The sequence below is a fragment of the Lathyrus oleraceus genome, chromosome 3 (genome assembly GCF_024323335.1).
Source record: "Lathyrus oleraceus cultivar Zhongwan6 chromosome 3, CAAS_Psat_ZW6_1.0, whole genome shotgun sequence".
NCBI lineage: Eukaryota > Viridiplantae > Streptophyta > Magnoliopsida > Fabales > Fabaceae > Lathyrus > Lathyrus oleraceus.
In genome coordinates this window covers 418494725-418507021 of record NC_066581.1, presented here as the reverse complement: position 1 = coordinate 418507021, position 12297 = coordinate 418494725, and the positions used below count along the sequence as shown (strand labels likewise).

The 12297-nt window shown below is 39.9% G+C and overlaps 1 protein-coding gene and 1 long non-coding RNA gene across 2 annotated transcripts; one reads left to right on the top strand and one right to left on the bottom strand.

The window, feature by feature from the left end:
• Window positions 1-641: 641 nt before the first annotated feature.
• Window positions 642-7107, bottom strand: LOC127128007 (uncharacterized). The gene is made up of 3 exons (XM_051057262.1): window positions 6750-7107; window positions 4945-5013; window positions 642-2551 (listed from the first exon to the last, which is right to left on the bottom strand). Exon 3 carries the CDS (start codon window positions 2503-2505, stop codon window positions 802-804), a length of 1704 nt encoding a protein of 567 aa, XP_050913219.1. The 5' UTR covers window positions 2506-2551; window positions 4945-5013; window positions 6750-7107; the 3' UTR covers window positions 642-801.
• A 1798-nt stretch (window positions 7108-8905) lies between these two features.
• LOC127128006 (uncharacterized) lies at window positions 8906-11590 on the top strand. Its single transcript, XR_007805617.1, has 3 exons — window positions 8906-9271; window positions 10127-10285; window positions 11271-11590. It is a non-coding gene; the product is annotated as an uncharacterized LOC127128006 (long non-coding RNA).
• Window positions 11591-12297: the final 707 nt, after the last annotated feature.

The window sequence follows — 12297 nt, the reverse complement described above, 5'->3', positions numbered from 1 at the left end:
ACAAAGTTGTCTTTCATATTCTGACTAGGCCCAGGTTGACCAGCAGCACCAGCATTATTCACCAGACCAACTGTTGTCCTCTTTCCACCATCACGAGATCCCTGCCCCTGGTTGGAGACTCCATCCAGGTTGACCCCACTGTTCTGAGCAGAAACCCGCTCGAGTTTCTCAACTTTATCTGCGAGAGCCTTCTGACCAATGGCAAAACCTTGCATTATATTGATCAGTTCGGTCATTTTCTCCTTCAATTCCAGCATATCAGCACTGGGAAGCTCCATGAGTCTGGGAGTGTTTCTTCTTGTGTAATATCTGTGAGGGCGAGTTGAGTGCAGGGGTACTACTCTTCGAGCGCGAGCAATGATTCCTGGTTACAAACAAACACGTTAGTAATAGTCACCTGCAAAATAAAACACAAGTTATCATGATTATGCATGTATGCAGTGCATATCCATATGAAGGACACTCTGTCTCTCGACCCTGGCATCATCGAGACAAATAATAATCCGGCATCAATATTCTGATTAGCAGTGTTTGATTTTGTCGTGCAGATCGGAGGTATGTGATTTAGCATGATACCCCCAACCATGTGTGTGCTCGTGAGAGTGCATACAGCAAAGCAAATAAAGCTTGAAAACCAATCATTGAATGAAAAATCACCATCACATAGCAAAAGTGCACAATCAGTGCAATAGTCATACATCAACCCGATAAGGTCAGATACAATCCTCCAGAATAGGAAAGAAATACAGACAAGTGAATTCCGTCAACAAGCCTGACGGTAATTCACAACAAAAGAAAGATCTAACTGGATGAGGGTCCCGCAGATGGCCCTATCTCGCCTTCCATCCTTGCGAACTCTGCGGCGAACCTGAGCTCTATGTTCTCCTGCTGTAGTCTTCCAACTTCCTTCTGATGAATCTTCATCTGTCTGAAGTAGTGGTCACTCTCTGCCATGTAATGATCTCTCTCGGCCCTGATCTTTGCTTTCTCCGCCTCCCACTCTGCAGCGAGGACTCTGGCTCTCTCATCCCTCTGATCCCTGACTAGGATTTGCCTCCTCTTCTCATCTTCTATCACCTTTGATGCTCTGAACAGCTTCTCCTTAGTGATATCATGCTCCTTTGCTGAAGATGCCAAAGCCTGACTAACCTTCCCATAGTAGGCGGTATCCATCTCAAAGCGTTTGGCTTCCAAGGTATGTCGCTTGTCTTGATCTTCCATCTTTTCCTTGAGCTCCTGATTGGCTCTCTGAACCCGAGCAACATTCATCTCCAATTCCGTCTTCTCTGCAAGCAGCTGATCTCGTTCCCGCTTCATCTCTAAGAACTCATCCATACTGACAGTAGAAGGAGTCTCCTCAACCAACGGATACCACGGATCGACCATAGGAAACGGTAGACAAGTAAGTTCCACTCTCTTTCTGAGCCAATCATCGAATGGAGGAAAAGATCTGTTGTTAGCCCTACCCCAAGAAGCCTTGCCTTTCCTTTGAATACTGCGCCATGCATCGGATATCTGCTTCACCCTATCCTGATTACCCTCAACCGGGAAGTACACAGATTCCTGAACATCACTCTTGTATGGTGAAAGCTCCATAGCGAATCCCATCTGCCTCTTAAGAAGTGTCGGGTTATAATTAATGCAACCCTGCACCCCTATAAGTGGCACATTGGGAAAACCCCTGCAACTGCAAATAAAATCTTGGCCAACCCCGCTGCTGTGAGTCCAATCTATGTCCTTAGCCCTCAAACCCATCAGTTTGGTCGCCCAATTAACATTCTGACCCAGAAGAACAAAAGCACCCTTGGATGGCAAGTAACCCATAAACCACTTGACCAATAACTGCGCACAGCATCGAATCAGACCCCCACGCCTCTTCTCATTCCGGTTATGAACCGAATAATAGACATCTCCAATCAATGTAGGGATAGGATTCCTTCGAATAAACAAGCGGATGGCATTGATATCCACAAAGTTCTTCTGGTTCGGAAACAGAATGATCCCATAAATGCTCGCCGCAACCAGAGCACAGACAGCTTCCCAATTCCCCAATTCTGACTGCTCCTTAGCCTTAGCCTCTAGGAAACTCAGATGAAAACCAGGCAGCTTACCCTTCTCCTTCAGATTACTCTTCACTTCCTCTGGACTCAGATAGAAAGCACGGGAAATCCCACCAATATCAGGTTCTTCCTTAGTAACACGGAAAGGAACCTGATCCCTGATCTGGATATTCAAAATATCAGCATAATCTTCCAACATCGGCCCTAGCACGTAATCTGGGAAGACGAAACACCTCAGCTCGGGATCATAAAACTGAAGAAGAGTATGGATGGCGCTCCTGTCTCTGTCCATGAGCCTGAAAACTGTCTTCAGAATACCCCCATACACCTCACGAAACAACCCCACATGGTCAGGAGTGATCAACGCTATCATATCCTTCAGCACACTGATATCCGGGTCAAAGAAACTGTAAGCAACATCATCCTTCAAGCCGGGTCTTCTCATCTCTGAATAGAAAGTCTCTCAGCCAAGATCTCGATCCAAAGGGTCCCTGCATATGGGTAAATATGTGTTAGATGTAATTAATGCAAGATGCAATGATGCTGATGAATGAATGCAATGCGTTGCCATCCTCCAAGCCATCTGGTCATCTGCACTGAATCTGGGCTCTGAACTGATCATAACCATCTGAGGAATACACAATCACAATTCTGACCCACGGGTTCCGAAATAAACGGAAGACAGATACATCATCATCACCACTGGTCTCTGATCAGACACACCATCACCATCTGAATCGGCCCAGGGAATCCGAAATAAACGGGTCCCCACTGATAAATATCTCGGCCCGGGGAATCCGAAATAAACGGACCCCCACTGATAAATCACAGACAGCACTCCGGCGTCACGGCAACAAATAACCATAAATCCGACTCATAAATATGTCTCTGAATCACAGCTCAAAAGGTCACCATCTGATTATGCCTCTGAACAAATCAACCTCCCCTCACAGGTTAATTCTAAACAGGTCATCCTAAGGCGGATAATAGTCTCGACAATCGGGCGGAGATACTCAATGGGTTTGCCCTTGCGGGTGTGCCATTGTAGCTCCCTTAAGATCGTCTAAACCAAAGATCCGGGAAATGATCGGTCATCAGAGTCAACAGCCCAAAAGAGATAACCCAACCAAAGTGGAGAACCCCACTGGAAGAGCACTTCTCAGATGAACCTCGTCCGACTTGTGGTATGTCACGTCGCAACAATATGCCCAACCGACACATGAGCGACGTGAGACCACGCTAATCCTAGGTGTATACTCGGGCCTGGGTTTTAGCCCCACTCAGAACACCCACCCCAAAGTAACAGAACCACCTGCAGAGGAAGATGGCAACATGACAGTAATGATGCATGCACGTATTAATGCAAGTATATACATGGGTTAGAATAATAAATGCAATAAATAAACAATACAAGCAACCAAAACCAATCCTAGAACGCTAGGAAGGACTCGCTTAGGGACGATGGACCAGCATAGGTCTACATCCAGCTAAGTCCCCAGCAGAGTCGCCAGCTGTCGCATCCTGCGAAAAATCAACCGGCGAAACTCGAAAATAAAACACACACAGAGCCGCCACTAAACGTTATTTATCCCAAGATAGGGAAAGGAAACGCTCAGAGAAACCTGGAAAGACATGGTCTCGCGACCAGAGAGAAAAGGTTCGGGAGTCGGTTACGCAAGGGGAAGGTATTAGCACCCCTCACGTCCGTCGTACTCGACGGGATCCACGTCCTAGAATAAAGAAAAGGTTGCTAAACATCACACACACACGGGGAACGCAGGTGGGGTTAAGAGAAACGGGCTCGATAAGGTATCGCACCTTATGCCTACATATCTTGTCTGGAACAAGAATCAGAGCCACTGTAGTTCGGCTTACGCACGCCAAACAACACAAAACATACAAACAAGCAAGGGTGGCAAACATGGAGCCCGACAACCACTGGATGGAATTACGTCGGCATCCGAACCAGAACACACTCAAAAGGGCAAACGTGGAGCCCGACAGCCAATCACTGGGCTTACGTCGGCATCCGAGCCCAGACCAAACAATCAGATAACAAGGCAAACAAACCAACAAATAAATAAAAAGGCGCCCGGAGTGGTCTCGCACGACCACCTGCCTACATACCTCGTCTGGAACGAGGATCAGGGCGATGTAGTTCCCCTGAAAGGGACTAAATTGCTAACCAGAAACCGGGGAAAGACACAAGACTAGGGAGCTGAGACTCGAGCCTAATGTTGTCATGCATCGTTAACCCTAAGTTCGGTTTTCTATCCTACTTGCATAAGCAAACTAACCTAACCAGGAAAGAAGCTAGCACACAAGCATACAATCATATCATACATCAAATGAGAACAGGCATCTCAAACAAGCATGTCAATCAGATATCCATAGAGCACCCGCTATAACCAAACAAGAGGCTCAATCAAAGGGGTTTGACCGCCGAAGCGAGTCGTCTGTACAGGCTGGTTTTGCTCTTAACCTTGCCATTACGAGGCTAAGGTGAAGCAGATGAAAGGATGAAGTGAGGATGAGACCTCACAGCTCTTATCCCTAACCAGGGAGAGCTGACAAATGAGCATGGGTCCAGAATAGGGGAACCCTTCTATACTCAGAGACTCTGACACAATGTGCACTGCACAGATCTTGGGCTTTTGATCTCAATGCTACAACCATGTAATGGGAGCAAGGAGAAGACTCACTGAATAGTGGGGGACAGGTTGCTTGTCCCTACCTTCCACCAATTGCCTTACTTGAAGGACTTTTCCTGCTTGGGCTTAAAAATAAACATACACAAGCATTGCCTCTTAAGGAGGACTTCAGATAATGTGCCCGGCCCGGTAACAGCCGGGTCTCCAGACTACATGAAGTTTTAAGAAGTTACCTCAATGCAAATTGCTTATGCAAAGCAAAGCAAAGCAATAGTTCACAAGGAACTGAGCAACTAAAGTACCTGGAAACAATCAAACTCAGTCAGTACTCACGCAGACAAACTATACAGCAAACAAACAGTTTAAACAATACAACACAAAGCAAGCCCAAGGCTTAAGCCCAAGCTCCAACACCTACAAAACAATGTTATGTTAGTGTACAAACATCCACAACATCAATTAAAATCAACTTGTATCATTCTCCATGTACATTGCTTTTTTGATCCTGAAAAATCAAGCAAATATTAGCAACTAGACCACTAGGCCAAGCCTAGGGTCCAAAAGCAAGAAAAATTTTAAAACAGCAAGGCATTCATCATCCAACATCAAATTAACATCAAACAAGAGCAAACATCATTGGTCTCATGTTTATATCATCCATCATGTTCATATTATGCCCAAAACAATTCACATTAAGTCAAATGGAGCATCAAACATACAAACAGAAGTACTGCATTCAAATCCATACCAAGACACATCCAAAAATTCTCAAATTAATTACACCTAAACAGGGGATAATCAAGGTCTACCATGTCAAATTTGAGCTCATTTGGGCAAATGGAACCATGTCAATGAAAATCAACAAAAACAGTCACAATTTCATGCTTCAATTCACAACATCAATGCATACATCCAATTCAAAAATTCATATCTCATTGAAAACAAAAAAGAAATGGATGAGACCAAAACAGGGAGGTCACACAATGTGTCTAGTTCATGCATATCAAATTTCATGGCCATACAATACAATATGAGGATTTCCCAATCAATCTACCAACATGTATCACATGAGCTTGCAATTTCAACAACCAGAAATGAAAAATCAAGATTAAATTGAAAATACAGTGAAAAATCCTACAAAAATTCATCAAGCATCCTAACATGTCAACAAGTCATCATGCAAAATTTCAGCCAATTCCAACATGCATAGGTCATCCAATTAAATTCAACAAGTTGACATCAAGAGGTGTGACACAAATTGTCACACCTAAGTTCCAGAATTTGCTGCTCTCTAACCAGGTATCAAAAATTCATGAAATTTACATATAAATAATCCTCAATGAGTCAAGAACCACCACAAAAATTTTCAGCCATTTATTTTATGATATGAGTATTTCATGACCAAATTGCCAAAATGTATCAAAATGTGACATACATTAGAAAAGCCTATGCCAAATAAAATATTTGCCAAGCACAACTTTGACCAATAGGTCAAAAAAATCCTACACAAGTCAACAAAGTCAAGGAAAAAATCTCCATATTTTTAGGAATTTTCTACTATTTTTTATGAATTTTTTAAAGTGTTAAAATATTTTTTAGAATTTTTTGTGAATTAATTTTAATTAATTAAAATGAAATTCAGTTTGGTAACCAGCTCATGGCGCCGGCGGGAAACATGAGATTCAAAAATTTGAATGGAAATTCGGATCAAACAGGTTCCATCATCGTCTTCCACAAGAATTTTTCCGGAAACATGAAAAAAATCGAAGAACACCAAACGTTAACGAAAATGGACATGGCCATATCCGTTGGACTCGTCTCTTCAAGAGGAACACGAATATCACACTATTTTTCACTAACAGTTCCTAAATCTCTCGAATCGACTCACTTAGGGTTTACGTTCATACTTTCAATTCCAGATTTCGCAACCTACGGTTAACTATTCACAAATCTACAAACATATCTACGACCTACGCAACAAGAACTACCAAACGCATATAAGAATGGAACATTTCATGAGATTCGAAAAACCTCAAACCTGTAATGGCAGTAGTGATTCACGACGTTTCCAAGCTCATGATCTCAAAACAGCAACTCAGCAACCTTCAGGAAGATGAATGCCATGCTCCGTTTCAATCGATTCCACTCCTATTGTCCATAATTCGAATTTGCCATGGATGAGGTGGTTATGAACAGTCGCGTTTTTGTGATCTTTGGATGATGAAGCATGAAAACAGATGGAGTAGAGGTTTAGGTGAGTTCAGATCAAAAACAATTTCGAAAAAAGGTTGAGAAATGGTGAAGAATTCTTGATTTTAAGATGTTGAGTTCTTGATGATTTTGAGAGAATTTGGAAGTTTCAGATCTGGTTCTTGGAGATTGTGAATTCAGTTATGATTAGGAGATCATTTGGTTTATATACCTTGCATTAATCCACCACTAATCATGTTTAATTAACAATTTGGAATGTTAGTGAAAATGGCAATTTTTGTAAGCAAGGGCAAATTGGTCAATACACAATGACAGCTAGTGCCAGCTGTTTTGACAGCTCAAGCAACCCCCAAATGTCATATGTGATGTGTAGAAACTATTCCCATTCCAATTGGTTGAGTATTTCTCAAAATCATATGTGTGTGGTAATTGATCCATTTTTAGCATTTCATTTTTCAACCCAAAACTCAAACCATGTGCATTAACCATGAAATGAATATTCAAACACACTTAAAATGCCATTCCTGAGGTGTTGGAAAAAGTCCCATCCAAAAATTCCAATTATTTTGACATTTGGACAATTTTGCCCCTGGTCCAATTCAGCTGTCCAGTTGAAAAGTGACTTTTTGCCTGGGCCATTTTTGAACAAATCCAATGATGCACCCTCAAAGTACATGTCAAATGGAGTTTGTGCATATAAAGAACTTGCAATTTGGACAAAGTATGTGGTAGTTATGACCTCCTGATTACGGGTCTTTTCTGAAATTCACTGAGCCATATTTTGCAAACCGTACATTGGATTTTCAAGTTCTTGGACTTTTTGGAAAGGTGAGAACAAGATCTACATCTGTCATGTTGAACAATTTTTCATTTGAAGCTTCCTTGGACTTCTGTTTTTGAGGTCAAAAATTTTCCATTTTTGGAAACTTCAGCTACAAGTCACTTTCTATTTTTGGCAGTTTTTGTCCTGACTTGATTTTCTTCATTCTTAAGCTTTGAGATGTCATATAACACTTGTTCCAACATGAATGAAGTGTGTCTAACTCATTTCCACCTCCAAATCCACCAGATCATGTACAGTTGACCACAGTTGACTTTTCATCTGATAGATGAATCTGGCAATGCATAGATCAAACTGAGCCCCAATCTTCAACTGAAATGGCTCAAGGGTGATACCCTAGCCTCCATAAGCACCATATAGTCACAAAATGATCCTCATCTCCTTCATAAACCCCATCTCCTGATCCAGCCCTGATTGGCCCAATACAACTGATTAGGGTTGACCAGTGGTCAAAACCCTAATCTCAAGGAATCTTCTCCAATCTTCTGATGACATCCAACCATGATGATGATGATGTATCGATTCAATCAACATGAAGACCAATACCCTTGGGAGTCACAAAACCCTAATTCACAGCCCAATCCTCAGATGGCCCATGATCAATCAGTAAACCCTAGCTTGCACCTTTGAACTTCCTCATCTCCTGATCAAGACTTGGGAAGATGGCTTGCACTATGTAACCACATGCTATGCAATATGAGATGCCTAATGTCCTAAAATGATATGTAAATATGTTAATGCTAGTCCCAAGAGAGGAGGGCAAATTTTGAGGTGTTACACTCATCGATTAAAATCTAGTTAAAAAGTTAATCCTAAAAAATTAGTGGTTAATTTCTAATATATAATTATTTTCTCAAAATATGGAAACAACTAGAACATAGAATCACAATTATTTTCTAAGTATTTTTCATATTAAAAATGCATAAAAAATAGAAATTGAAAAAGGAATTAAAACAATTAAAGAAAATAAAATAAAAAATATGAAAAGAAGCATAAAGAGATAGGGTGCAACGCTGAATTGTGGTGTGTATTGAGAAAATCCAAGTTGGGCCTAAGATGAGGCCCAAAGTGCTTCAGCAAAGTTTAGAAGGGAGGTGCAACTTAGAATACTGAGGGTAAAGTAAGTAATTGACTCCATTGGCTTGGGGATTGGCTACCGCGCTTAGCCAGGTGAAGGGAAGGAAAGAGCCTCAACAAACTTCGCTCATTTGTCATGTTCATCTCACGTTACATTTTCACTTCATCACTTTAGGCTTAGGTCTCCACCGCGCCGGAAATCACCTCCATTGGCGACGGAGGTGCAAACGCGTTCAAACAAGCACTAATCCACTCGTCTTGGCCTCGTTTTCCATTATAACAACATGATTTTCTCTAATTCTTACTCTGAACTCCAAAACGGAGGCCAAATGGAAGAAGAGCGAAGAGATCCTACCTACGAGGATGAGAAGTTCCCCGGTCAAGGTTGAATTCGAAGCAGATGAAGATGAAGATGGAAAAGCTACACTCAGGTAAACGCGAACTCCTTCTCTCTTCGATCCTTTCTTCTTCCTCTTTTACACCTTATTTAGTCTTGTAGGGATTGTGTGATATTCTTGCGTGTAAGCAGAGAGAGTTGTAAGGAAGATGCTTCAGTGAGGTTTAGAGAGAGTGACGGAGAGTGAATTTGAGAGGATGAAGATGATGATGTGGTTGAGCTCTACTCCATTGAGGCTTCAATGCGAAACTTTGATGGAGTATTTCTGAGGAGATTTTGTGAGGGCTTGGTGGGAAATTTAGAGGTAATTGTGGTAAATTCTGGAATTGTGATTCGCTGTGATTGAATAATGAAGGAACTGATTCATATGAGTGTGAGAGTGTAACAGAATAGGGCAATTAAGGTAGTTCTGTTAGGTCAGTTAACACATGTTATATTTTCAGGTTGAATGGTGGTTAGAAGTTATCAACTCTATTAGTTAACACTGTTAAAAACCAGTTTAGTTAGCTGTTAGTTAGTTAGTTAGTTAGTTAGAAGTTAGGGATTGTTAGCTGTTAAGACTCTGTTAGTTTTTTTTTCTAATGACAGTTAAAGTTAGTTTAGTTATGTTAGTTATTGAACAGAGTTAATGATATGTTAGCATGAAGTCGGTTGGTTAGGATTTGGATAGTGTTAATTTTATGTTTAAACCTTGTTAGAGGTTATAGGTTAGCCGCAGTTAGTAAGGAATTTGCTTTGAAAGTGAAAATCAGTGATTGTTATGAAATGTATGCTGATTGAAAGTGCAGGTCCTTTGGATTGAATGTTATGTTATGTATGATGTAAATTGGTTTTTTGGTGTTGAACCTATGGTTAATTGATATTTTAATTGGAATTGTTGTGACTGTAGGATGCTTTGGATTGGGAATGAGCTAGCTAATGTTCGGGTGGTTGTCCAATTTGCAGTGGTGAAGTGAGGTATTTGCAATCCATCTAGCAGGGCTATCAAGATGAACCTGGCCTGAGTTGTGAATAATGCAATTGGTCTAAACTGCAGTAGGTTTTTATGGTTAGTTTTGTTAAGTCAATTAGTTATGAATTGGGATGCTAGTTGAGCTTGAAGTTAAAATGTGAGTTGGGTTAGTAACATGAATGTAGGTTTATTAGTAGTGAATTGGCTCTATTCTAGCTTCTATGTATGCTATGTGGACCATTGAACTATTGAATTATTTGTAAGATTTTATTCCTACTGCTAGTGTATTAGGTTAGTGAACAAATTTGTGAATGGGCTACTCTTTATTGAACTATTATGGTTGCTTGAACTTGATTGTTGATATTTTAGAGTTAATCTTGTATTGTTTGAAGTTTTGAATGTTGGTGAATTAGTGAATGATTCATTGCTTGAGCTGTTGAATTGTCATGGCTCTTGGTTGGAAACTGTTTGGACAATTAGTGTAGGATGTTAGCATTAGGATTAACTGTTATGGCAATTGGTCAACTATTTCATGCTTTGGATTGAATATTATTCAACCTGAAAATAATATTGTCAAGTGTAACATGGCATTGGTTTAAAAAGAAATTGCTGTGTAAATTGGTTGGAATTGAGTTGAACTTCAACTGTCAGTAGTTTAACTAGAAACATGTTAGTGAAGTTAATGAAATCGAAGCTTAGTGTTAGTCTTAACATAAATCTGAATTAGATTAGTTAGGTTGCTTTTGAGTGGAAAATGTTAGTATAACTTGTTTGAAGGTGGTGTGATGTTTAACAAGATGTGGGCTATGCTGAATGAATATAGAGTGAAGTGAATTGGTTCTATTTTGGAATTAGAAGTGGCTTGGACTAATCTGAAACTGAATTGTTTTGAAATGAACTTGAATTGGCTTGCAAGTTAGATAGTGACATGTGCTAGCATGCTTTGATGAATTCACTTGGTTATTTGAATTTAGGCTTAAGTTATGTTAAACCTATTATGTGTGTGTGAATTTTATGCTACATGTTATATACACATGAATGCACGTTGGTTATGCATGTTTGTTTGGCTTTGATGTTGTAGGTATGCACATAGGATGGCTTGGCATGCAAAGCTTGATCAAGATGTGGAATCAAAACATGGAACTCACCAAAGGTCATGCAAAGGTTTGAAGAACAAGATGAGATGGCTCATGCATGAAGGAAAAAGTAGAATTAGGGTTTTATAATAGTTAGTTGACTTTGGTCAATTCTAGGTCAAAACATGTAAATTTGCATGGATTTGATTCTTGACTTCTTTTGTAATAAGAAACAGATTTCCCTCCAAATCACCTTTTAAAAGTTTGAACTTGAATTGTACTTGAATTACCATGAAATGAATTGAATGTGTTTCCCCCTCCAAAATCTAAACATTGAACATTTGAAAACGAATGAACCTTGACCAAAAATGGAGCTTAAAACTTAATCCATGGATCACCTAAATGAAATGTCATACCATGATCCAAACAAAACCAACCAGGGGACTAGTCTATTGAAAAAGGCCCATGAAGAGATTAATCGGTCAAGATACAATCTTTCATATATTTAGTGTGTGTAGTGAATATCATATATTTATTAATTCTAGAATGGTTAAACATTTCTCATGCCATACATTATTGAGAAAAATCAAAACATCACTCCTATTATATACGAGGAACAAATGTTAGATTTATCTAACTTTTTGTAGGTTATGGTTGATTGTTGTTTAGTTTGTGAAAAACGAGTGACTCGTGATTTTGATGGGGGGCATAAATAAGTTTTTTTATTGGTTAAGCGATCTTTTTAATTAAAGACTAAGTATCTGAAACTTGATTGATGTGAACAAAAGTGTGGGTTTTAATCCTGGACCGACAATGGTTATCTATATATAGTTAGGTCTTCTCCGTAATCACAAGAATCATAAATACTACCTCCGTTCCTATTTGTAAGAGACAAACATAAGAAATCACACAAACCAAGGAATATTTTTTTTAATTAATTTTTCTGAAAAATAAACTTGTACTTCCAAAAATACCCCTAAGTTAAACATTTAGTAGTATTAATGTTATAATTAAGCCAAATGTTGATACAAT

Excerpts from the sequence above, each read along its gene's own strand:
- LOC127128007 (XM_051057262.1), bottom strand. The coding sequence starts at position 2,505 with ATGAGAAGACCCGGCTTGAAGGATGATGTTGCTTACAGTTTCTTTGAC.